Below are 27,907 nucleotides of genomic sequence, written 5' to 3'. Positions count from 1 at the left end.
GAGCTCTCATGAGCTAGCAGCTCCTGCCCAGGAGCTCTCATGAGCTGGTAGTTTCTATCTAAGAACTCTCATGAGCTGGTAGTTTCTATCTAAGAACTCCCATGAGCCGGTAGCTCCTGCCCAGGAGCTCTCATGAGCTGGCAGCTCCTGCCCAGGAGCTCTCATGAGCTGGTAGTTTCTATCTAAGAACTCTCATGAGCTGGTAGTTTCTATCTAAGAACTCCCATGAGCCGGTAGCTCCTGCCCAGGACCTCTCATGAGCTGGCAGCTCCTACCCGGTGATGGGCCAGTAGCTCCTGTCCAAGGACTCCCATGAGTCAGCGACTCCTTCCTACTGCAGTAAAATTGTGCACAAAGTGGGGATAATGTGATGTGGTGCAGGATCCAGTGCATAAAACAGGCAGGTGGTCTGCCCAGTGATGCAACACTTCATCTCATCAGCCTCATTCCTCCTCCTCTCTTCTCCCATCTCCTCACACTACACCTGTTCTCTCTTCTTTCTTTTCAGTAAGGTCTATTTACAGTCCTGCTTTGCTGCCATCATGCCAGCCCCCTTGCAGTTTGTTCACTGTGCTGACAGTCACAATCTCCACATAGTGTTATCTGGCCCCGGCCACTGTCTTCGAACCGACCAGTGATGGGCTCATATGAAGGTTTTCCACTTCTGCTCCCTCGCAGCTCCCCAAAGACCTACTAACAGCCGCCTGGATTTATCTGATGACCCTGGTATCCCAGGCTCAAAGTGACTGATGTTGTGCGAAAGGGTTCGGCTCTCCTTAGTTCTGGGACCCACGGCCAGTCTTCACGTCTCTGCGTCATGTATGAGGCACTGTGGCCCAAAAGCCTTCGATAACCTCTCAGTGAAGGTATCTTGTTACCTCTCCAACATTACTTGTTCTTACCATTACTACAAGACCATTACCTTACAGCACCATTACATGGTGCAGGATCACCTCCTAGAAAAGGGTAAGGATAATATTTTACCAGTTTTATATTTCAGATTGGTGGCCTTAGATTCCTCATTTTTCGGGGGGAAATAGACTTAAAGCAGTCTAGAGTAATTATAATGTATAATAAAGCTATAATATACTGCAATTATATTTACCCTAATTATTACTGATGAATATTATACCAAGCTAAGTGATGGGAGTAACTCTAGGCTAAAGTTACTATATCGTTTCAAGATAAATCGTGAATTTGTTTATATAATTCAAACTCAAAATTGGATAGTGATCGCATTAGAGAGAGATCCACATATCTTAATTTAATGTAAATTATGTTAGTTAAATCAGCATGTTTCTTATTGGTAAGAGTGTTAGTGGCATGTAAATTAATTGGAAGTGCATATAATGCATCTCAGTTGCATTCAGTTACAATTCATCATTTAGCATATTTTAAAGTTAAGTTAGCATAAGGGTTACAGTCAGGGTACACGCTTTATTTTACATTAATACAAATAATGTAATTAATACAAAATAAAACACGACAAATTATTGTCGTTACTGTAAAAAGTTACCCATTGGTGACAAGGTAAAGGTCATAATGAAGAGATGTTGAGGTAATGATAACATTAATGATATATTTATGCTGAGGAGATAATGGAATCAAGATAATATAATTACAGTTATTGCAGGAGATGTAATGACGTTCGAAAAGTTAGGGCACTGTAGAGGTAATGGCAGGAGAATGGATGGCATTTATTCATCTCCGTTGTGTTTATTGGGTAACGCATGTTCATTTTATTCTAATTTTGCACTGTCGCTGGCCTCGCTGACCACTTCTAGGGGCGTTTATATCTAGGACGTTCATGCAGAGTTCAAAGTTTTCGGAGTTGGCAGTCATTTTACTAAATGCATAATATATCTAGCAATTGACTGTATTGTATCACTATAGCCTTATTTTAACTCGCTGAGCTATCTTGCAAGCCGTCCGGATGCTGCTCTGCAACCATTGCAGCCCTTACTCAGTACATGTTCCCTCAAGCTTGACTTATTACAAGTGCAAAGAAACCCTCAAGCTTGACTTATTTAAAGTGCCTTGGAAATTACACTCGCCCAGGGCTAGCAAAACACTTTAATGGACAATTTTGATGGCAAGCAATGTGGTGCACTGGTAGTTTCTTGAACTGGCTAGTAAAACAGTGGGACTTGTCTTGATTGAAATGTGCTTGGGGACATAGTGGCATGGTGGGTGCATTGGAGGACGGCTTCACTGTTTGAGCCCTGCCTCTTTTTGTGCATCTTTTAGTCTTTTTCCAGCCGAGCAGTGCTTCTGGACTTTCATTCAACAAGATGGCTTCTCCCTCTTATTCATTTTCCATTCGCCTCCCCTCATACCTCTCTCATTGACTTGTTCGTTCGATCTCCACTCTTTGCCCCTTTTATCTCCCTTCTAACTGCCAGATTCTCACTGTGCTTTTTCTTGCATTATTTTGTTTTCTTTGCCTTTGCACCGCTGACTCTCTCCGTCCGCAGCAAGAAACGGAAAGCCAGGTAACTGCTTTCACTTTGCTTTTTCTTACTTTTACTAATTGCAGTATTTATTTCTGTCCTTACATTTCCGCAAGTGTCTTTTTTAATCTCAAGTGTTTCTCTTTTGTCTATCCTCTCTATTTCTGCTCCACTGATGCTAGGGGTTCTGTGGTCAGGTGAGTCCCCACTTGCCTTCGATGAAGGCTGCATCGAAAAGGGTGGGATGGATGTGTGGGTGCGTTTGAGAGGAGCAGGAGGGGAGATGTGTACCAGAATCCATATTGAACAACTGCAGGATAAACCCAACAGCCTCCTGTTTTAGGTTTTTAGCATACTAATATAACTGATAATAATTGATCTGTTGTCCTACATTTTCACTTGTCTATAACAAAAAATCTACTAGTATGTTTACTACTAAACTGGTCTGTATGATAAAGCTAATAGCAATTCAAAGAAAATGTTTTTGACTTCCTTATCCATGTGCTTTTAACCTAATATACACATTGTATCCCGCTGTATTTCACGATGATGTGGATTTGGAGTGGTTGGTGGAAGAGGGCACTTTTAGACGTGGTTTCTGAATTAGAGTATGGCCTCTCTATCTCGGTACTCGTTTGTTCGTCCGCAGGATGCAAGAATAGTTTTCTTTTGTAATGATGGTTCACGAGCGGAATGTGAAAGCCGAGCAGATCTTTGGCATCAACTGTAGGCAGGTTCATTGATCTCAAAGGTGGGTGAGAGATATTGGATATGACTCTATGGCTTATGAGTTTGAAAGTATTTCATGACATGTCTGGGAGACAACAAAGGTTCTTGAAGATAGGCATGGTGTTTGTTTTTCCTGTTGGCCTTGATTTTTTTCTGACTTGCCTTCAAAGGTTGTGGGTATTCTTTGCAATTTATTACGTATTTTCTACATTTTATTCTCTTAAATGTTAGCATAATCTGGAGAGCTGGAGGGCCAGTTTTCTTCTCTGACAAAGGATAAGTGACCCGAGCAGGGTAATGCAATTTTACTTATGGTTGGAAATGAATCAAAGTTCCAGGCTGAGAGAGGCAGCTGTAGGCTTGGGTTTTCTTGATGCTACGTTGTATTTGCTCGCTCACTGCGGTGTTCAGATTTGGCCAGCCTTCTACTCTTCATTGGATTGAACATTTAGAGTGTGGGATGATATCCACTTTAAGGCTTTCTGTGAGGCTGGGGAGGTGTTGTGTATTATATTTATGCGATGGAAAACCAGGAACCAGACTAATGCAGGGACTTCATGCAGAGCTTGACTTCTACAAGTTTAAACCAGACCCTCCTAGGACAACAGGGCTTTTATTTTGATTTGGTCTATGCATTTATAAAGTGCAACCATCACCCTGGAAGGAGCATCTTGGTGCTATGCGGGAGTGGGCAGAAGGGTCAGACCGTTATAGATTACACCAAAGAGCGACAAAGTGAGTCGGGAGCTGTAAAAATCCAGGTCTTAAGAACTTTCCTAATGAGCGTCTCTGACTCCAAAACGTTTAGTTGAATGGGCAAAAGCTCTTGTTCCTAGACTTGCCACATACTTTAAGACACTGACCCTTGTTTATGTGAATTTGGTGTTGCTCACCATCAAGAAAATGGATGCAAAATTGCTGGAAATCTGCTGTTGTCAGATACCAGCTTTACTTATTCATTTACTTCTATATAGAAAATAAGAAATTGGTGGTGTCCCCAAATTTTGGATCCATAAAGTTATGTTAAAGTATTGCATCAGGTGTGCACTGGGGCTGTTCTTGTCTGAGGCCTGGTTCGGATCCTGCGCGATCGAGTGCTCGGTAGAGAAGAATGAACCACCAGCAGTTTTATGAACAATAGCACCAACATTTTGCTGATGATTGTACATAATGTGCAGGAGCCTTTGTAAGTCATGTAAGGGGACCCTATCTATGTCTGTGTGTTTACAAGCATACCTGACATTGTACTAGAGATCCCCCACAGAGGTGCAAGTAATGTGCTTGGTTGTGTTGTTTGGTTTAAAAGTGGGGTGTACAGCAATGGTAATGGGTTTGATGCTGTTTGTACCTCATGCAGGCATGGTTTGCAAGGTAGGTTATGTGCCTCGCTTTGTGAGTTAGGCTTGCAGTCATGTAACATGCATGGCTTTGTAAAAAGTTACTTATAGGGCATCTTGCCAGTCCTAGGCCTACATTTCTGCAATTTGTGTAGTGTATGCCTGCACCACCTGCTTCCCAGCCGCTGCTGCCTGTGAATCCGTAATGTGCTATGTCTCCTGACCTAATACTTTCCCTGTCATCAGGTGGCTGCGAGCCTATGAGAGTGCACTCTCCTTCCACTTCAGCAGCTACTTTGTGGGCTTCCTGTCGGAGGTGACGGCGACTCTGTCGGGAGCTGGTTTCACCGGGGAGAAGGAGAGCCTGAAATGGTGAGGAACAGGGTTATGGGCTGGGCAGGGATTTTCCCAAGGCTCCTTAATGTACCGTGAAATCGAATAAAAGTCTAGTCAATGTTTATATTTGTGCGGTATGCCCCTGTAATGTTTACTTCCATTACTAGACATTACAACTGAACAGGGAAGTCATCTTAAGGCATGTCCTGGGCACTGGTCAAAACGAGTTTCCCAGCTACATAATAACTTCACTGAAACCTATGGGGTTTGGTATCAAACACCTTGTATTAATAAACCCACACTGATTCCAGTGCTGGATATATTAATACATGCACCCAGAGGGTACCTTAGGGGTACCCCAGGAACCCTACTAGCCTTTTAGTGTGCTGGCTGACTTGACTAGTCCAGCCTGCCTCCACAGACTACTTTTTGACCCCCTGGGAGGTGAGATCTCTGCTGTCAGAGGACAGAAAGAGTGCCTGCTCTGGAGAGAGGTGTTCTTACCTCCTCCACCAGGAAGGCAGTAAAGCAGCATTCCAAGGCAGGTGGCTTCTAAGGCCTCTGCAGCCTTTGGTATGAGACACAAGTCTTACCCAGACAATAGAAATGCCATCCCCTGCCCTCTGGCACCAGGACAAGCAGGAAAGTTAGCTATGCAGGAGGCATGATGTACTGCCAGGCTGGACACTCCTCTTGGTGACCTGCCTGAAGTTAACACTAAGTTAGGAATTCCCCAATCTTGTGTGAGGTAGAATTAGGAATTCTGGGACAGGGTGATGCCCACTCCCCAAAGGAAGTGGACATCTAGGGGATATAGTGTCCCCAGGGGTAAGTAGCACATTAGATACTACCCTCCCTTCCCCTAATGCCCCTAAATTGAGTATTTAGGTGTGTGAGAAGCTGGCCTAGTATATGATGTCCAATAATTAAGTGGGCATCTTGCACCAGTACAGACAACCCTTGTGGTGATTTAAGAGGTCTTAGACATCCTTAGAAAGCTTTCTAAGTGGTAGCTGTGGAGAGTAGCCTTAAGGTTTAGTCCAGAAAGAGTGTAAAACAGACTGTTTTACCAGAATGCAATCTTATATTATAGATTAAGTGAAAAGAACTACACCAAGTATTTATAAAAATATGTATTTATTATATAATACTCTCTAGTACCTTCCAATATTTCCAACATTCAAATATTTCCAACATGGAGATAAACACAATGCACACGATACTTCAGCAAAGAAACACAGTAAATAGCACGAGATACACAGTGAACTCGAGGGGGGAACCAGACCATATACTAAGAAAGTGGTATAAGAACCATGATGGCTATATGAATGCAAATCTTTCTTCCCGTTTTATCCCTCCTCTATCCTTCTCACTTCAAGTAACTGACTAATATCCACCACTGAAATTACTTCATATTTCACCATATTAATTCACCAATAATCCTTTGTAGGCTTCCTGGACAGCGTGCGTCAACAAGCGATAAATAAATACAAACCTTTGTCCTCCTCTATCCTTCTGCTATCATTCCAAATCCAAATAACTGACTAACCTATCCACCACTTAAAATGTACTTGCATGTTTCACTATACTAATTCAACACTAATCCTCTATGGGTCCCGGAGTAGCTTGCTACTCGCCGAAAAAGCGCTTCGACGCCTCGTCAGGGGTAGTAAGCGCTATATAAATGCAATTACAATACAATAGGGATCCCATGGAGAGCGTGTGCAGTGTGGAAACACGACAGCAATCTCCGTACAACTCTATGTGCACGTCACGGTTGGATTTTTAAAGAATAAAGACCCTTCCCAGTGGACCCTGAAGAAGCCCAGTGGAAGACAGAAGGTTGGAGAGCTACCCCACCCGTGGATACCCTAGTACCCACGTTACCTACACCAGGGAAGCCATGTGCATACGTGTGATATGGTGTCGGAAACCGCCGTCAAACCCAATGGAGGACTTCAGGAAAGTGCCGCTGTGGTAGAAGTGTCCGGTGGAACCAGAGTATGGATTCTTTGAGAGAGGTACCTGCAAGCAGAGGGGACAGAGTCTGTCACTCAGGAGTGACCATGAGACATGAAAGATGAATGCCCTCTGATGTCGGGTGCTGCAGGATGGATGACGAGGAACTTGACTCTGCAGCTGCAAGGACCCGGTGACGCTAAGGAGGACCAGGAGCAATACACGAGCTGTCCCACTAAGGATGTCGAGTGCTAAGGGGTCGGTGTCTGGCGGGAGCACCAACAAGCCTTGGCAAATGCAACCAAAGCAGAAATCAAGGAAGGAGCAACGTCAGGACCAGCAAGGTCCAGGGGCCTCACCACAATCAGGGTAGTCAGGCCAGGCCCAAGCAGTCAGGGGAGCCCAAAAGAAAGAAGTGTAACCCTCAAAGGGACCCACAGGCTGGAGGCACTGTAGTTGTGAGAGGACCTCAAGTAGCTCACCAAAAGATGCAGTCCACGATGCGATTTGACTGAAGATTCTGGTTACTGGAGGTGCTCGAGGTTGGGACTACTTGGAATCCCTGTACCCTGGACATAGATGAATATTCTATTAGTGGGCATGAGAATCTACGTAGTTGGAGGAACAACTGTTTCAATCCAAACTCACCCCCTCTATATTTGACGTTGTGTGTATTTTCTCTAATGCTTATCTGTCCATAACAACACACTATTTGTGTACTGCAAAGGGGAGATACCAGGCACCTGTCCCCCACTCCTCACCGTACACATAACGGAACGGGACCATAAATCATCCCGGGAATGCCGCGGCAACCTTGCAGCCGTCTTTTAAAGCGCTCCTGCTTTACCGATCCCCTGCAAGTTCCGATCACGTGATCGAGGTAGGCGTGATCCAAGGCACCATTCGAGATTGCTAGGATTTTTGGGCACCATATTTAAACGGTGAATGTCTCCATACATTTCTATGTGTGTTGTGGCTTTACATTTAACATATTTGTACTCATACAGAACCCAGAACTCATTGGCATCACGGCCCTCAGTTACATTACTCAGTCCTATGCCTGCACCGAAAAAATTATGCAAATTACGATGTTTACATATACGAGCGTGATTGAGTGTTCATCATTATATACATGGCCACGGATTTTAATCACCTTTTTGTTTGTCACACCAAGGAACATTCGTTTCTTGTCTTGCACCTACTTTGTTTTATTTTTTTGGACGCTTGTGTTCTTTTCTGAAAAGTAAGGGCAACCGATGATGAGAAAGGGGCATAGTATTGGTAACATCTGCCAAGTTCCCCGAGGGTTGTTCGCCCGTGAGGTGCTTTCCTTTTCACCACACATTTTTTCAGTTTGGTTTATGGGTTAAATGTGTATGGATGTACTGTTTCAGTGAACAGACACCCCTGAGAATGTCGAGTTGAACACTGCCTGGTATCTCCCCTTTGCAGTACACAAATAGTGTGTTGTTATGGACAGATAGGCATTAGAGAAAATACACCCAACGTCAAATATAGAGGGGGTGAGTTTGGATTGAAACAGTTGTTCCTCCAACTACGTAGATTCTCATTCCCACTAATAGAATATTCATCTATGTCCAGGGTACAGGGATTCTTTGGTATTGATTTGAATTGAGTGGAGGGCTATCCCATTGGTACCCGTACTTCCCTCTCTGCTCCTTTTTGTATTACATGGGACTACTTGGAGCCTGAAGATCTTGGAAGGAAGAAAACAAGCCTTTGCAACTGCAAGTTGGAGGATGTGCACAGGGGTTCGGTTACTGGAACCCCCACGGAGGATACTGACCTCAAACTTGGTAGGAGGGCAGGCTTCAGGAGCTGTGGAAAACCACCACCTGTGTTGCAGAGCCCACGGAGTCCGGAGGATCTCAGGAGCTCAGGATCTGCGGACCGGCCGACTTTGTTATGGTGCCCGCGAATGCAGGGGAGTGACTCCTTCACTCCAAGGTAGATTTCTTCAAGTGTCTTTGATGCTTCACTGGCCTTGGAAGTTTCCTGTACGATGCAGCAGACTGGAAGGGAGATGAAGTCAGGCCCAAACGAAGTCCAGAGTGCCCAGACGGTAGAAGTAGAAGTGGTGTCTGCTCTTATCCCATGATGAATCTAAGGACCTACACTCAGGTAAGCCGTTAAGTACCCTGGGGAAAGGGTTTGGGAAGGTTCATGGGACCCTCCCAGGGGAGGGTCTTGATAAGGGGAGGTCACTCCCATGTCCTTTGTCCAGTTTTGCGCCAGAGCGGGAGCCAACGACTCCCAGAACTGGTTTGAACTGGACTATACACTGAGACACCAAATGTGCCCCTCATGCAGACTTTGTGGTGTTGGCAAACACACCCACCCGGTCCCAAAATACACGAAATCTTCTCTGGTAGGTGGTCACAGCTCACTGTGACAGGATGCCTATCGATCCACCTTCCTCTGCTAGAGCTTGGCTCAGCAGCAGGAGGACAGAAATGTGTCTCTGGTCGGCAGCATCCATTTTGTGCTGTCCAGATCTAGAAGGTTGGCACCAGTAACACTGAGAGCCTAACGAAAGGCTCTTCCAGTGCTTTGAGTCGTACCTCCCCTCACACACAGTGTACGGTGTTTGGGTATGATTCCAACATGTTTGATACCAAACATGATAGGATTTGTTGCAGTCGTTTTCGAGATGGTCATTGCGTAATTACGCGGTGCCCCTCTATATGGTAAATGGCTGCTTTACTGACAACCCAGGAGAATGGACTCCGTAGGCTGCAGGGGTGTCCTGCTCATGAAGGGACACCCTCTCACTTAAACCAAGCACCCTGCCTTCAGGATTGCAATGGCCTGCTATAGGGGTGACTTATAGGTTTTAAGTGCATCGACAAGCACCAATTTACACAGGCTGCAATGGCAGGCCTGTAGTTCCATTTTGCATGGTCTCCCATGGGTGGCTTAAGGCATGCTTCAGTCCATGGGAGATCTCTGGAGTACCTATTGTTGAAGTAAGGGTGACACTACCAACCAGAATATAAGATCCTTAAGTATTGCCCGGCGGTGTCGCCTCTTGAACCCATAAAGAAGTTAAACTATTGAAGAGGCAGGCGCTGGAGACTGGAAGGCAGGAAACAACGTTTTTATTCTCTCCGGAGGAGAACACAACGAAACGGACAGAAGGTATCGTTCTGAGGTGCTCTAACTGCACCCCTGAGGCCTGGCCTCTTATACACAAGTTTATCTCTTTATTGCATGTAACACATTCTCGTCGATACTTTGATGTACGGAAAGACATCCTCAGAATCCCCCTTCCCATCCTGTTCCCACGCAAGGTTACAGTGGAAGTCCCCGCCCCGTTCACAACAGGTGATGATCATCGCGCAGCTGGATATTCCGCCGATTCACGGAGTGTGTGGGGTTCGATCGGATCCCGTAGGGCGGGGGGCTTTGATCAACCCGGGGATCCCTTGCTGGGGGGAAACTTTCTATTGTACGGGGAGGGGCAAGGAACAGTATCGGCAGAGCTGGGTGTCGGCCTGGGAACGAGGAAGACGAACGGGCACACGGGGAAAAGGGGTTTGCATCAAAGGGCCGGGGATCATGAATGGGAAGAAGGGAGGTGTTGCGCTCGGAACAGGACGAGGGCCTGGGGCAGAGCAGCGCCGAAGAGGGGTTTTATGATTCGCGGCAGGTGCAGGCAGGGGGGGTTGTCGGCGAAGCTAGGAGGGGGAGAGAGGCGCGCTGGCTCTCGGCGAGAGCAGGGAAGCCATGGTGCTCAAAATGGCGGCTGTTTTACGCGCACAAAAGGTTTAAGGAGAGCAAGAGGGCGCCGATAATGTTGACGGTTTCAGCCCAACTTTCAACAGTCCCCCCTTTTCAACATATCTAGCCACCTTGCTTTACTCAATGTCAATTTTCATCAAATTCCTAACTTCGGTATCATACAATGCTCTCATATGTTCGCTTCCAATGTCCACAGTTTTGGGAAAAATACAACTCGCACATAAAGAACACATAGGTGGCAGACATTGAATTCCTAAGCATAGGCCACATATTACAACTACGGGAATCAGGATAATGGTGAGCAGTCTCCAGCCCCAGCTTTTGACGGTGTCCCAGAACCAACCACCAAGCGACCATTCTTCTTGCTCTTGGTGAACTTCCGAAGAGAGTCTGTGAAGATGTTCGATGGCTTTGTACACTGAGGGTGAGTTGTCCGGTATGTATGTACAACAGCTGGACCCAATAATGCGGCATGCTCCTCCACGGTCCGCCAGAACCACATCTAGAACGAGGCGGTTCTGAAGAGCCACCAAACGGACCGCTTGGAGCTCGGCAGTGTTGTTGGCAAAGATGCCCGCTGTGATGTTCATGGTTGTCTCGACTGCCTGAGTCAAATGTCGGATGGCACGGCTGTTTGCCATCGGGCCCCAGAGGGGGACGAGTCCTTTCATAGCATCGAGGAACTGCGCCCCTGTTGAGTCGGCTTGCTCAACGTCTTTGGCTCGTTTTTGCCTGTGGTGATTCGCTGGGGCCACATAAGTTGGAGGAAGGACGAAGGAGATGTAGCAAGTGCCCCCCCAGCCTTTGGGGAGCCAGGTGTAGGCCTTCGTGCCGCAGATGAAATACATGTTTGGGGATGACACAAAGGAAGGTGGATCCGTGGAATCCAGAGTGCTGGTAAAGCGGCAAGCGCTGCGACCCACCAGCTGTGTCCCAAGTCCTTCTACACACATGTGGCCTGTGACGTTGATGACCGACAGGGCCACAGTCAGAGTGGCAGCTGTTCGTTTCCGCAGATAGGAGAAGGTGGGTCTGGTTGGATTGTTGAACACCTGCATTTCGATTCGTTCTTTAGCCGGGATGTCCATTTGGATCGAGTCGCTGGGGGTCAGCGGGCAGAAGTGTGTCTTTGTCTTGTTTCGCCCGGCCCCGTGAGAAGAATGTGCTGCAGTTCTGCTGGAGGTGGCATTGCCCGTATAGCTCTCTTGCAGGAGGATCAGCCAGGCAAGGCAGGAGCCGTGGACAGAGAAGGGTGAAGGGATGAATGGTATTGAATGTCCAGTGGCATGGGGTAGCAACCCACAGATCTAGCAGTTGGTGGTGTTGGTGGCAAGATTGTGCTGGTGAAGTAGCTGCACGAAAGAGTTGTTCCAAAACTCCTTTCGCCTCTCTCTCAGTTGAGGAGAGAGCGAAATTAGATAATGTTCCTTCATGGTGGTAGGCTGAGCAGTGGTTAGGAATGTTTCGTGAGCAGGTGCGTGTTCTTCCATAATCCAGAGCGTAGTCATGAGGAGAAAACAGAGGAGGATTACGATGAAGAGTGCAATTGTCTTTGAGCTATGGAGTCTGTCTGTTCTCGGATTTCTGTAGTGGGTATTTCCTGCTGTCTCCGTCGGCTTCTTATTTGGCGCTTCCATCATCTTCTTATCTGGCGCTTCCATCATCTTCGTCTTCAAGGTGCTCGGTAGTGGGCAGGACCACAGACTTAGTTTTAGCTTCTCTCCAGGTAACCCTTGGTAGCTTGGGTCACCGTTCTGAGATCCTTTAACCTAGTCCGTGACCTACTTAGCCGAAGCTCCCTCCTTTCGACGCAGGAAATATCCTTCTCGAGATGGCACAGTGGGGTCAGGATGTTTTGAAAGTTCAAGTGTCTCAGTATCAGGATAGCAGTTCAACGATGGTCGGTCCTGGTTCAGGAGCTCTTCTTGGGTGTTGACGGTGTCTGTTGTGGCCAGGGCTGGAGAGACCTTTTTGCAGTGATGAGCGTGCAGCCAGTGTTTCTTCCCCTCCACTCGAAGTGCGGTCCGAGTGGTGATCAGCACTTGCCAGGGGCCCGTCCACCGGGGTTCCAAACTCTTTGATCGCTGAAAATTCCGGATCAGCACGAAGTCCCCCGGCTGGATGGCGTGACCCGGACCCCTGGAAGCATCGGGGATGGCCTGCTGCACCTGCTGATGAAGGACAGACAAAGTTTCAGTCAATTTGTACAGATAATCAGACATTAGGACGTCCGGAACGTCATGAATGGAAGTTGGTTTCGGGGCAGACCAGACGCTCATGGGTCGACCGAAGACAACTTCATAAGGGGTTAAGTGATGTCGGGTGGGGGTAGAGCGCATCGATAGCAATGCCAATGGGAGGGCGTCTGGCCATTTCAGGCCCGTGGTAGCCACTATTTTGGCCAGTTTAAGCTTTAGTGTGGCATTGTGTCGTTCGACAAGCCCAGCAGATTGAGGGTGGAAGACTGCGTGGAATTTCTGTTTAATACCCAGCCCATTTAGGATGAGCTGGATAACTTTGGCTACGAAGTGGGGGCCATTATCACTCCATAAAACACGACAGAGGCCATAACGGGGGAAAAACTCCTTTAACAGAACCTTTGCAGTGGCCATAGCGGTGTTGTCACGGGTTGGATATGCTTCCACCCACTTGCTAAATGCGCACACCACGACGAGCACATATTTTAAGCCTTGGCATCTGTCTAGCTGGATGTAGTCCATCTGCAGGACTTCAAATGGGTGGTTTGGGACCCCAAATCCCCCCCGGGGTACTACAGTTCCTTTCCCGGGGTTGTGTTGCAGGCATATTAAGCATTGTTGGACCAGGCGTTTGGCGGAATCTGGGATCTTGTCATTGTGCCAAACCCTGGAGACAAGTTCGATCATGGGGGCTGATCCTATGTGGGCAGGGGAGTGTGCCATGGTTAATATGGGAATCAAGTATGAATCCGGTAGCAACCATCTGTTCGTGTCTTTTGTCCGCCAGCAGCCTTCATCGTCTTTCAATCCCACCCGTGTCCATTCAGTCAATTCGTGTTGTGTGCTAGACGTTTGTATGTCTCTAATTGTGTCCTTGGCGTCAGTCCAGTTTTCTGCTTGTGACCTGGTCACGTACATATGTGTTGTCGTTCTATTTTCAGCTGTCGTTCGGGCGGTGATGTCTGCTAGTGCATTTCCCTGTCCAATAATGTCTGTCACTTTCTTGTGTGCCTGGCATTTGATAACGGCAAGTTTGTTGGGGAGGAGGACAGCTTCGATTAAGGCGGAGACTAAATCCCCGTGCAAAATGGGTGTGCCGTGTGAGGTCAAGAATCCTCTCTCCCTCCAGAGGAGCCCAAAATGGTGAACCACCCCGAAGGCATACTGGCTGTCGGTGTAAATGCTCGCTGTGGTTCCTGTTGCCAGGATGCAGGCTCGCGTCAAAGCAATCAGTTCCGCTGCCTGGGCAGATCGCTGGGTGATGCGGGCTGTTTCTACTACAGTTCGAGCCGTGGTGACTGCATAGGCAGCGGAAGTGGTACCATCGGAGAGTTTGATGCAAGAACCGTCCACCCACAGCTCCCCGTCGGGGTCAGGGAAAGCCGTGTCTCTGAGATCGACCCTACTCCTGGTCTGTTCGTCCGTAAGAGTCACGCAGTCATGTACGGGGTGCACATTGGGATCGTTCTCTGGCAAGGGTAACAGAGTTGCTGGGTTCAGTGTGGTGCATCTTTTCAGGGTGATATGGGGGGCAAGCAAGGTCAGTTCGTATCCAGTCAGTCGTGCACTCGTCAGATGTTGCGTCTTGGTTTGGTTCAGGAGGGTGTCGACTGCATGGGGTACCAGTACCGTGAGGGAATTCGAGAGTACAATCCCCTCACTCTGTCGGATAGAGATTGCAGCAGCAGCTACAGCTCGAAGGCAGGCAGGCAAGGCTCTGGCGACAGGGTCAAGAGTGGCAGAGAAGTAAGCGCACGGTCGTTGCTTAGGGCCGATGGCCTGGGTCAGGACAGATAAAGCGCACCCCTCCCTTTCGTGAGTGTAAAGGGAGAAGGGCTTTTTGTAATCAGGGGTACCTAGGACAGGGGCTGAGCAAAGGGCATCTCGCAGTTCTGTGAAGGAAGTTTGACACTTAGGGGTCCAAGGGAGTGGGAAAAGGACGTCTTTGTTTAGCAGAGAAAGCAGTGGTTTTACAACGAGGCTAAAGTTTGGTAACCATTGTCGGCAGAAGGAGGTGAGGCCTAATAGGGAGCGAACCTGCTTCTGGGTCTTAGGGACAGGGGTATCTAGAATGGTTTGGATTCGATCTGGGGTGAGTTTTCTTCCATCTTTGGACAAGAGGTGGCCTAGGTAAGTGACCTGGGGTAGGCAGAATTGCAACTTCTTCTTGGAGACCTTGTGGCCATTTTCCGCAAGGAAGTGCAAGAGTTGAATGGTGGCGGTAACCGCTAGAGGGGTGGTGTCGGCTGCCAAAAGGATGTCATCGACATATTGTACCAACACCACTCCGTCGGGTAACTGGACTTGGTCTAGTTGTCTTTTGAGGGCCTGGCTGTAAATGCTAGGGCTTTCCGTGTAGCCTTGAGGCGCTCGGCAAAACCTATATGAGCGGGCTTTTAGGGTAAAGCCGAAGAGATATCGGCTGTCTGGGTGGATGGGGATGGAGAAGAATGCGTTCTTGAGGTCGATGACGGAAAAGGTGGTGGCAGTGGATGGAATCAAGGTCAGGATGGTGGTGATGTCTGAGACCACAGGGTACTGGGGTACCACCACTTTATTGATCTCTCGGAGGTCGATGATGAAACGGTATGCTTTCTCATCTCCCTCTCCCTGCTTCTTGATAATGGGCAAGATAGGGCTGTTGCAAACGTTGCTAACCACTTCCTCTACCACTCCTGCGTCTATCAGTGACTGGATAATCATTACCAATGCCTTCTCGCCCTCTGGCGATATCCGATATTGTGGGAGTTTTGGGAGTGTTGCGTCTGGTCGGACAGTAATGTGCACTGGGTCAATTAACATACGCCCTACGTCCGAATCCGCTTTGGCCCACAGATACGGAGGTAGAGTGTCAAGCAGGGACGCGTCAACGTCGGTGATGGAAAACATGTGTCGGGGGGAGCAATGTCTAAGCAGAACGGGGTTGTCGTAAAGAAACACTCGAACTCCATCTTGAGAACACCTGATCGTCGCTCGGAAGTGTTTCAGTAAGTCAAGTCCCATAATGGAGTCAGGGCTATTGGAGGAAAGCAAGAACGTGGTGTTGTTTTCTACGTCAAAGAGAATCGGGGCAGACAAAGGGTTGGTGGAGGGCGTTCCATCGAAACCTGTCGATGTTATGAGTGAGCCAGACAAGGGTGCCCTTGGAATCAGTCGTTTAGATAACGCACTACGTGTTGCGCCAGTGTCTACCAGAAATGGAGACTTGGTACCCAGGACCTTAGCAGTGACATAAGGGCCCTGCTGGTCAACATAGAGCTCGACTGGATCCCTCCCTCGCCCTTGGCTGTCCTATGCGAAGGTGTGAGTATCGTCATAGTCAGATTGTTGATATTGGTTCTGCCTGGGTCGGTCGAACGTATTTGGTCTGCTTGATCTGTCGTTAGTCGCGTCATTTGGGGGCCCTCGTTGTTGTCCCTTAGGTCTCGGTCCGTTTGCTACGTCCCTGGGATCTTTGTTTCTGATCATTTCCAGAAGAACTGGGCACTGGGATTTCCAATGGCCAGTCCCTTTGCAGAAAGCGCACTGGTTTTCTCTAAGGTCTGTGCGTCCACTGTAGGAAGTCAGAGTGCGGTCCTGGGGAAACGTAGTCTTAGGGACGTTTATCTGGTAGTTTCCCCGGTATTGGTCTCGTCCTATAGTCACCCCTTGCAGTTTGGCAATCATCACCCTCTCTTTTAAGTCCTTCTTCTTTTTCTCTGTCGCCCTATCGTTTTCATTTTTCTGATGCTCATAATATTGGGCCATTTGGAGAATCGCTGTAGGTTTGGAGGCTGCCCAACTACTCTCGCTGGCCTGTAGTTTCTGGGAGATTTCCGATGATAGGCCCTTAACATAATTCTGGACAAACAGATGGTGTCCGGTTGCAGTGGTCATGTCCTGGCCGCTGTAATCGGAGAACACCGTTTCAAACCGGGAGAAGTATTCCGATACATCCTCCTGGGGTTTTTGGCGACAGGCTGTTACTATCGACCAGTCCACTTTCTTTTCTGGGATTAGGGTTTTTAATTTCTCTACGATTTTATCTGGGAGGTCTAGAATGGATTTCAAAGGCTTTTGTCCTGGTCCCCGTTGTTTATCCAGATCATCGAGTTGTGACCAGGTATGTCCAAACAGCTCAAGGTGGTCGACTTTCCGGATTTGCTTCCACACATCAGCTGGTAGACATAACCCGAAGAACAAGTCGATGTCAGCCAGGGTCATAATCGTTGAGCCCAGGGCTGTACCCAATTCAGTATAGAAGGCAGTGGGGTTTTTACGTAGGTCGGGTAGAGATTTCCGGAATGTCAGTATCTCTTGCCGGTCCCATGGCTGGTAGACCCAGTTGTACACTACCCTTCCCTTCGCATCTTGGTTGTTTGCATCATCGTGAGTCCCTGTACCCCGAGGAGGAACCCAGTAAGGGGCAGCCTCTCGTATCGGCATCATGGTGTTAGATTGCTCGGTTGGTGGTTCGGTCACTACGGAGGCTGCGGATTTAGCTCCCGGCTTTCGTTCAGTGAGGTGGCGGAAAACCTCAAGCGTACGCGTAAGGAGGTCCGACACATCACACTCGCCCTCATCCCCGATATCGACCTTCCGGTACAGAGTCCTTAGGCTCTCGGGACCTTTGTCTCGATATCGGTCCTCGTATGCATTCAAGACATGATAACACAGTCGTACGGTAAAATGTCGTCTGTGACTCCCTGTATACGAGCTGAACATATCTGTGATGTACTCTTCATCATCCTTCCTTTCTACCAGTGTCCTTGCTATTTTGTCGATCCCCGCTCGCTCATCTTTGTCTAGTCTGTTCGTTCTTGCAGGGCCAGCCCCTCGAGTCTCATGGTCGTCTAACGTTGTTGTTGATGCGGGTTTTAATACAAGGGGTTCGGCTGGCACAGAGGCCATTGGGGCCGACGCTGTGGCGGTACCTTCGTTTGTACCTGGGGGTGGCGCGTGCTGCGCCAAGGGTTGAGAAGGGGCATATGGAGGGGGCATGTAGATGATAGGAGGACCTAACAGCAGGTCCTCATTGGCTCGTTGTTTCGAGGGTAAATCAGGGTAGAGCATGGAGGGAGTTCTAACCGGACACTGGCTTGGCGTTTCCATTTCTAGTTTCTGTTTAGCTTTCTCTCTTTCCTTTATCTCTTTTTCTAAGTTCTGGGCAGCTAGGTGGGCTGCTTTTCGCAGCTCTTTTTCCAGCCTACTCTCAGTTTTCTTTTTACGTTGTTCAGTTTCTTTTCGCCACATGCCGAAACTGTCAAGCATAGTGGGTGTTGTCTTGTTTTTACCCAGGGCAGTTTCAAGCGTTTTTATTTTATCATCATCGAAGGATCCTATCAGGGGCCACTGACTTTCTTGACCCTTTTTCGTATATTTATGCCATAGTTTACTATAGGCTATAGCGGTCAATCCATGCTTCATGAACATGTCCTTATTAGGGGTGCCTTCCAGTGGGGCTGGATGGTCCATCTCTAATAAGCGGTCCGGGCTAAACAGGCTACTAATCAGTGGGGAGAAGACAGACATGACGGCTCGTAACGAGGGACTAAAAAGTCAGCACTGCCTATCTTATCACTAGGTGCAAAGACTGGACAGAATATTTCTATTCTACGTTGTTTGCAGGCAGTGAATACCTCATGGATCAAAATAACAAAAGACCAATAAATAACAATGGGGAGAATGAGTAGGTCCGCAAAGATCTGCGTTACCTACCCTTTTCACTATCTGCAAAAAGGGTGGTCTCTTCCCTGTTTGCAGACAGGGAATCTCCAGGAAACAATAGTTTTGCGAACAACAGTTCAGTTTCAAGTGATTATTGAGTGGGGGAGAAAAAAATAAGCACGGCTGCTGCCCTACCTATCCTCCACTGCTTGCAAAGAGAGAGCCCGTTGTTTCTCCGTTTGCAGACAGTGAATCTCCAAATAAATAAAAAGAGCAATACTAGTATTTTTTAAACAATCAAGCAATCAAGCAATCATTTCGCAACTTGTCGTGATTACACGACCTTACCCGGACCGCATGGACAGTTTCTTGTCTTCCGAATCCAGCGCCCGATCGTCCTCTCTTCTCCGTTATCCTCGCGGCACTCCTTATGGTTCCCAGTCAGGACCGTAGATCACTCGAGAGAGGTCTGTTCGGAACCAGTGAAGTTCGGATGATCGGCTGTCAGACGAGGGTCTATCGGACAGACGCGTTCCCGATCGTTGCAGTCGTTCACTTTGTCGTCAGGACCTCTCCCACTGGATCCATGGGTCGCTGATGGGCCCCACGCTTGGGACGCCAATTGTTGAAGTAAGGGTGACACTACCAACCAGAATATAAGATCCTTAAGTATTGCCCGGCGGTGTCGCCTCTTGAACCCATAAAGAAGTTAAACTATTGAAGAGGCAGGCGCTGGAGACTGGAAGGCAGGAAACAAGGTTTTTATTCTCTCCGGAGGAGAACACAACGAAACGGACAGAAGGTATCGTTCTGAGGTGCTCTAACTGCACCCCTGAGGCCTGGCCTCTTATACACAAGTTTATCTCTTTATTGCATGTAACACATTCTCGTCGATACTTTGATGTACGGAAAGACATCCTCAGAATCCCCCTTCCCATCCTGTTCCCACGCAAGGTTACAGTGGAAGTCCCCGCCCCGTTCACAACAGGTGATGATCATCGCGCAGCTGGATATTCCGCCGATTCACGGAGTGTGTGGGGTTCGATCGGATCTCGTAGGGCGGGGGGCTTTGATCAACCCGGGGATCCCTTGCTGGGGGGAAACTTTCTATTGTACGGGGAGGGGCAAGGAACAGTATCGGCAGAGCTGGGTGTCGGCCTGGGAACGAGGAAGACGAACGGGCACACGGGGAAAAGGGGTTTGCATCAAAGGGCCGGGGATCATGAATGGGAAGAAGGGAGGTGTTGCGCTGGGAACAGGACGAGGGCCTGGGGCAGAGCAGCGCCGAAGAGGGGTTTTATGATTCGCGGCAGGTGCAGGCAGGGGGGGTTGTCGGCGAAGCTAGGAGGGGGAGAGAGGCGCGCTGGCTCTCGGCGAGAGCAGGGAAGCCATGGTGCTCAAAATGGCGGCTGTTTTACGCGCACAAAAGGTTTAAGGAGAGCAAGAGGGCGCCGATAATGTTGACGGTTTCAGCCCAACTTTCAACACTATGTCCTGGGTACCTTAGTACCATATACTAGGAGCTGATCAGGGTACTCCAGGATCCAATCTAGGGTGTACCTAAGTACTAAACACAACAATTTAGGGAGAAAGCAGATCGACTGGGGTCCTGATTAGCAGGAGCCTACACAAACTAGTCAAAAATAGCATCACATCAAGCAAAAAGTGGGGGTAACCATAGAAGCAGATCCTGCTGCCTAAGGAGACAACCGACGTAACAGCCACCCAGAAAGAGGTAGCCATGCTCCCACAGGTCAGATCCGTCCTCCCTCCAACTGTGGGGCTGAGAGGACCGACCGGAGCCGCACAACACCAATACCTGGTGTACTGGACCCCTTGCAGCAACCAAGGCTTGTTGTGCCTAGACCGGACACCAACACAGGGGAAAACCAACCTGCACATCGAGGGACTTCAGGAACAGTGAGAACCACAACAAGAGTGGTCCCACTGCCATGTTTGCCCCCTTCTACATAAGACAAAGAGTGAGTCTTCGACCACCGCCACCCAACACCTCAAAGCACCGCTGCACTTGTACGCCAGAGCCCAACTCCAAGGGAGGTGACAGTGCCCCGTAGGTTCTGAGACCCACAAGACCCGGGCCCATCCTTGGGTTTGGCCAGAGTGGACTTCCAGTCTCTACCTGCAGCCTCTTTCTGCAAGCCCTCTCCAACCGCGCATGACTCCAGCACCGATACCAATGCCATAAAGACACCACTGCACGCAAGCCCCACAGCCAGAGGAGAAGTGAACCAACAGTGTCCCAATGTGCTCGAGCGTCTCAAAGGTCGAGCCCTCCCCGTGGGTTCCCCCAGACTGGTACCCGAGTCCCAGCTTTCAGCCTCTTTCTGCCTGGACTGTTCCCCCATTGAAGTGAATAGGACACCTGATGCCGTAACACACCTCTGCATGCGGACACCACAGAGCCTACCAAGGTTATCTGTTCATGTGGCCTTGTACTTTGCCCCATACTCATTTTAAGTCCAGAAGAACAGTCCCATAAGTCACCGTTAAGTGCCCGAATGCAGTACATGTTTTTCCTCCCTAGGATAACATTACTGCTCCCAAAAATTGCACTGTCAACTTTTGAAAGCTGTAAAAATTAATAACTTGAAAAGTACTTACCTGATTCCGATGATCTTGGTATCTAAATGCAAATCAAATAATAATAAATCCGTATTTGTAAAGCGCGAACTACTCACCCTTACGGGTCTTAAGGCGCTGGAGGCCGTCATGGAAATTAAGTGAGCTATTGCCCAGAGTCACATGGTGCGGAGCTGAGCTGCCGCCGGAGCCGGGGATCGAACCGTGAACCTTGTGCTCCGAAGTCAGCTGCCCTGGCTGCTGCATCACACCTCTCCATTAAGTATGCACCACACCTCTCCATTAAGTATGTGCTATTTTTATAAATTGGTGTCTGATTTCTGTATTGAGTGTGTGTCGCACTTACTGTCTTTGTGTGTGCAATAAATGCTTAGCACTACCCTCTAATATGCCTAACTGCTCGGCCACACTACCACAAAAGAGAGCATTTGGGTCCTCATGTGTGCCTCTGTAAGCCAACTGGGGTTTGCCTGGACTTTTTACCCCGTGTACCCCTTTTTGATCCACTGTATAAAGAGCCACCTTCCTACAAGTGTGAACCTTGAAACTGTAAAGTCTGCTACATCACACTCGTGTCTTTGTTAAACAGCTTTGAGATATGTCTGTTGTCAGCTGGTTAATCAATGCTGACTCTTCCCACGTTTTAAATTATGTTTTGGTTTGGAGTTTTTGGAAATGAGAAGTGAGTGTGCAGCACCCACTTTTTACCTCTCCTCACAAGCGACCCCGGACCAGTTTCATTTGTTTGGGCCTCATTAGTGTTTCCAGTTCAACATTTTGTGTCCATTGTGGTACTGCACACACAGACTGGCCGTATGCAAATCAACCTTGGTCCTACTCCAATAGGAACCGTAGAGCGCAACCGCCAGGACAGGACCCGTCCAGTTGGGAGTGCAAGCAGCCTCAGAACAAATGGTTCCATCGCTATAAATCGGTATTCTTTTGCCTTTCAAATCTATCATTTACCTATAAATATATTTACTTTTAAAGCAATAGATATTCTCTTAACAAACAAGCTTTGGTACCGCCAATAGTCTCACATTTGGGACTTATTGGCTTTGCCAATGCCATCTGGTGATGCTGTAGAGATCAGCAAGATGCTGTACAGCATGGGCAAAAGAACAACAAAACAACAAAAGGTGCAATGATGTGACCTTTGTATTTTGTGGGCATGTGTGTGCACGCTTATAAAATGATGCAGGTGGCCGACATTTTTTTTTTACCTACCATTCCAAGATTTATCAGTAAATTGAAAAGAAAATTTCAAAAGTAGTGCAAGGTTAGTGGCAGAAATTTGTAGTCTAGTCTTCCCTAAAAATAAAAAATATTTAATTTTAAAAAGTCTGTGGGTTTGCTGGGCAACAGGGGATCACGTGAGGAGGAAAAGCAGAGGGGTTTGTGCCTGGGGGAGGGTAAATTAAGCACACCAGGGAACACAAGGGGGAGGGAGTTTGGCAGGGAGAAGTAAACATGAGCTAGTTTGCCACAGGCAGCACAGAGTGCGGGAAGGGCTATTTGGTGGTGAGAAGCACACATGGGAGAAAGGTGGAAAATATGGAGTGCTTAAGAAAAAATAAATATTGAGTTTCCCGAACGGTGAACTGGACATGAGCCAGCAAATCCGAAAAATGGTAAAGAGTCTATACTTGAAGGGAGCGACAAACACAAAATGGACAAGGTGGGAAGAGGAAAACCATTGAATAAGAAGCAAGGAATTGAGAGTGAAGCTAAAGGCAACCAATGGTATGCAAGGGGCGGGCTATAAGCCTCTTGCGCTATCTGGTAGGCTTGACCTAAAAACCTGTAAGCGTTGTAGCTGTAACTGAAAATAGGCAATTGTTTACCTGTTGAAAATATGCAGTCTTAACAAACATTCAGTCTGCTACATGAGCATCCAAAATTTATGAAAGAGCTAATTATATCTTTAGTTTAAAGATTCTGTTTTCTTTAATAGATGACAAGAAACATTAAATAATTCTCTGTTTGGTACTTGGGGTACAAATAAAAATGTACATTCATGTACTATGAAAATACCGAATGAGTTGGTTTGAAAAATAAATAAGGCCCTTCGCAAAAATGTTTGGCGAATAAAGGAATTAATCTGCATACTTTTTTGTCTTCATCTGTGCAGACGAGGCACTTAATGGGCTGTGGATTCTGATCTCTGCTATGCCTGTGTTGGCAGATAATAAAATAGCCAGCTTTCAGAACTTCAAAATGAGCCGCATATTCCTTTTGGCTGAATAAGAACAGTTTTTCCAGCAGGGTCATACCTCTGTCAGTGAGTTTAGGGTGGTGCGTGTGAGTCAGAGTTTTTCTCACCAGTAGTGTGGTGTACCCAACAAAAAAAACTATTGTTCCTCAAACAAGTTGGATACATCATGAGGGAAATGTTTTGAGGCATTTTAGGGGAAAAGGAAATATTTCTGAAGGAACTACCTGTTTTTCTAAGCCTATGATGGCAGGAACTGAAAGATTGGAATATTTGCTATTATTATATGTGGAATTTTGCTCTTGGAAAATCCTGCAAATTCTCATTCACCAAATGAGAATTTGTGACCTTAAAAATGGGTTATGAAATGTTTCCTTACTTTTCTGTCTACAAACACCAAAGCCATATATTTGGCAATGCTTTGCCCCCTGCAAAGCACACGCTCCTCACACAGCTGCATACCAGTGGAAACCTTTGAATACACCTGCGGGAACGTAGTATGGGTTCAACAGAATTTTGTAGTCCAATAACTGGCAAACTGTGCCATCCAGCAGTACTAAAACTGTACTTTGATTTTTACCATGAAAACCAGTCTGCAAAGTTCACTTCCACATGCACCTGTAACAGTGCATCCAGCAGTCCAGTCTTTAATGGCAAAGACGGGGAGTCCAGATCTCCATGACTCAGGTCAACATTAAACCCCACAGCTATGTGGAATGGACACTGCGGGTCTGAAAGTGCTAGCAGAGCAAAACAAATGGTAGCAATAGGCCATATAAATGCTGGCAATCTCTTGCACACATGCAGACAAAACTATACCAGCAGCAAGCAGTAAACCTAGAAGGGTCTCTGATTCGCCCTAAGAAGCAGGGTTTAAAGTACATGACTATTCACTTCTGCTGTGTGAGGAAACACCCAGTCAGACACCGCTTTGATTTGTTTTGCAGGTCTAATGCTTTTGCTTATGTTCTCTGCTTCTCTCTCTCCTGCAGGGACCTGACGGTGTCGCGCCCTTTGAACGTCGAGTTTCCACGGTCCATGGTGGAGGTGGTGACAAGTTGGAATCAGCCGATGTCCCGCTGGCTTCACTCCTGTAAGGCTATTTCTTCTGTCGCGGTTTCCAGTAGACTTCTCATGTGCTGTGCCTTGCGTACTGGGTGGCAATGCTAAGCTTTGTACAGGATGGGCCCATAACATTCTAGTTTGCCACAAATACCAGTTCTTGCAAACAGTCTCTTGCTCTTTACTGTCCTACTTTCTGTGACAAAAATCTTTGTTTACAGCATGTGCTTGTCTGCAGCATATTTGGCATAGTATCCCTCTTTATTTACACATTTTTGCACTGTAAACGTTCCATTTACACCATCACTGTCAATAATGGTGTTTATATGATTGCACAGTAATTCTCCATCTACAAAATACCTACAGCGGGTGTCTCCATTTAGGTGATCGGTCTCAGTTTACGGTGGATGTTTTGGTTCTAAACTGTTCTCTGTTTGTACACCCCTCTTCTTTGCTTTATATCATCCGCCTATTGTGTATTCCGTGAATCTTTCATTACATTATACGTTTCTTATGTTTTCATAACCTGTTTTTCAGCATCCACAGACATTCACCGCAGAAGTCTCTACATTGTCAGTGTTTCTCTGATTGATTTTATCATCTTTTCACTTTTTCACTGCCCCTTGTGCAGCAATGTTGCCTTCGTAGAACACATTACACACTTTATAGCTTTTGCTTGTTTATTGACATCTTAGCGCTGTTTCTTTACAGCATCAAGCTCTGTGGGGTTTGCTTCACTTCATGGTCCAAAGGCCTCTTTATTGTATGACTAGGCCATAGCTGTTCACAGCCTGTTGCTCTTTTTTTAAAGTCATTACAGTAGTTCTTAACTCTGGCTCCAGTAAATCCCCACCTTAAAAAATTAACAAATTAATATTTCATCAACTTAATATGCAATTGATGAAATAGTTTAATTCACAAACAACAAAAATAGAGAAGTACCGCAAAGGGTATCAACTTTCAAATTCCTGAAGATTTACAGAGGTTTAATGTTTGATTTTCAATTTTGTTTTTTATGTATATATACTTTATTAATTTGCTAATATTTAATATTCTAAAGCGGACCCGCGGCACGTAGGTTAAGAACTACTAGTCTGTTGCTCTCTACAGACATGACAACTTAATTTAAATAGGGATTGTTTTAACAGGTAGCTCTGTTTACAGTGTGTAAAGCTCTGTCAAAGATAGACGTTTGAGTTGTACACAGTTCCCATATTAATATTTTTCTTTTTCCAGTTTGATACTCTTTGTTTATTTAATTTACCCCTTTCTTTACAATATATCATGTTTTCAGAGAGGCCTGATTTCTAACATATCTGAACATACCTGTTGACACTCAATTAGTCTCTTCAATGTTGGCATCTCTTAGTTCTCTCCATATGCTTTCTGCACTTCTCATCATGGGTTGTACCTTAGTTTATAACTTCCAACTGTTTCTTTGATGCATATGGATAACCATTTACAGCATACAGCTTAGGTTAGACATTACAGTTCTGTTTATTGAATACAGTCATATATATACATATATATATATTACATACAGCTGGATACCTGCATTTGCAGTATTTGTTTAAAGCACCAGTCACCAGTTATCTCTCACTATTGTACAGAGATTTCCTTTGCAGCAGTTGGTTTCAAACCATTTAACGCCGAGCTCTTATCGAGTAAAAAAAATAATCCCCTCAAACGACTTAACTTCTAACTTGCTCTCTTGATTATTGCAGTTCCATTTACTTAGCTGCCCGACAAGTCCTATTAAAAAAGCTCCAGAGGCTGCAATTTGCTGCTGTTCGGCTCTTGAAAAAAGTGAAAACACACGAATCAGCAAGAAATGGGCTCAAAGAGCTTTGTTGGCTGCCAGCCAAGAGCAGAATTGCCTTTAAATCTCTTTGTGTGGCACATAATGCCCTTCACGGAACCAGCCGTGAGTACTTGCGAGACAAAATGTGATGGAATTCTCCCTATAGATGCCTGCGTTCAGCGTCATCTAAGACCATGGTAGTGCCAAGGATTCATCAAACTTCTTGGGGTGGTAGAAGCTTTGTACATGCCACAGCCAAGCTTTGGAACCAAAAGCCACATCACCTCAGATTTCCGCAAACTTCCCCACTTTTAGGAAATAGTTAAAAAGCTGGCTTATTTCTCATCCCCTCTAGTTGTGGTTTTTTACCATTTTCGCTGTTCTCTGTTTTTACCCGCTGCTGTTCTTGCCGCCAGTGCCCGGATGCCCTTCTGGGCAATCGTTTGCGTTTTACTAATGTTATCTTGGCAGTATACAATGTTAGCCATTTCATGTATTAGCAAGTTAAGTGGTGTCTGGGGTATAACAAAATCTGGAGGAAAAAAACATGATATTCCATTGTGCAGGGCCACAGGGGTGTGGAATTCTTATTGATGTCCAGGACAAGTAGTCTCAAGCCCTGCAACGCACCCTTGTGGCTGCTGGTTTACAGATCCTCAGTATGGTTGCAGGATTGTGTGCTCATCAGGCAAGCTATGTATCCAGATGTGTAAGATGCTTCTTTATTAGATACAACTACATGCAAACGAATGAAAGCAAGGCTTGTAATTTGATTTTCAAAACAAACATTGTACTCGAAAAATATTAGCAAGGGAAAAATATTGTCCCCGTGAGAAGAAACTCTCCTCCCACCCTGAAATAAGTTTTACTCCTGTATTTGTCGGGAGTACATTTCTGAACTTTTCTAGGGTGGGAAAGGGTTGTGGAGAAGTTGGTGAATACATTCAAACATGCATGTTTATGAGGGTACACAAACTCACAGGGAAGTCGAGCCCTGGAACCATCAGTTACCTCCTTCTTGTTGCCCCTGAGTGTAGATTTGCTCTCACCAAAATTTTTATGCGATCAAATTGAATTAGGAGTGAAAAATGGTATGCCTCCTGCTCTAACTGCGGAAAAATCCACCTATTCTGTGTAAGTACTTTGTGTTCATTAGAACTGCAACAAAAACACATGTTGTTCTAAACATGAGATTTTGTATAAATATTGCGCTCTCCTGTTATCCGCATATGTGGATTTGGAAACACTGCATGGGTGGATCATTGAAGTTAAACGTGCTGTACGTACTCCATGGTATTTCGTATTTGCTCACAAATCTAGTAAACAAGGGAACTGCGGAACAGTGCGATGAAGTGATGTGCCAAAGAACTAAACGGTATGGGCGAGTGGAGACTGTTGGGCTGGAGACTGAGGAAATCTCCTTAATCCTGAATTGGCAACCTAGGCTCAGCCCTAGGCAGAGTCCGAGTTTCTTTACAGTAACATTTTGTGAAATCGAGTGAATGGTTAAAAAAAATACCAGAGCAATTCACAAGACATTTCCACAGAAACTAAAGTAAAAAAAAAATTAAAAGCAATGATACACCCTGAACTCTTCTACAGTCAAAACTCCTGCAAAAACAACACGGTCATGGAAAGAATGCCTGACTTAATCTCAGCCCTGGCGATCACTCGGAGCTGCATTCCAGTCCATTGTTTTTCATCCACTGTGCCACTCTTGACAGAGACCAGCACCATGTAAATCAGTCTTGGTCCTGCTCTAGTAGGAACAGTCCAGCTGAAACTGCCAGGCCGGGCCACTGCAGTCAAAACAT

General features: G+C 46.7%; 1 protein-coding gene across 3 annotated transcripts in view; it reads left to right on the top strand.

Moving 5' to 3' along the window:
* PORCN (porcupine O-acyltransferase) overlaps positions 1 to 27,907 on the top strand; it is a 74,422-nt gene that overhangs the window by 36,491 nt on the left and 10,024 nt on the right. For 2 of the 3 annotated variants that reach the window (XM_078664684.1, XM_078664685.1), the window contains 2 exons: positions 4,763 to 4,888; positions 24,223 to 24,323. In XM_078664684.1, the coding sequence (XP_078520810.1) occupies positions 4,763 to 4,888; positions 24,223 to 24,323 (227 nt within the window). Of the gene's footprint in view, positions 1 to 2,474; positions 2,493 to 2,632; positions 2,648 to 4,762; positions 4,889 to 24,222; positions 24,324 to 27,907 lie in introns of all 3 variants that reach the window. The other variant, XM_078664683.1, reaches the window with a different exon arrangement.

This window comes from Lissotriton helveticus, chromosome 10 (assembly GCF_964261635.1).
Source record: "Lissotriton helveticus chromosome 10, aLisHel1.1, whole genome shotgun sequence".
Taxonomy (NCBI): Eukaryota; Metazoa; Chordata; class Amphibia; order Caudata; family Salamandridae; genus Lissotriton; species Lissotriton helveticus.
The sequence above is the reverse complement of the archived record's forward strand: the minus strand, read 5'-3'. Positions and strand labels throughout refer to the sequence as shown.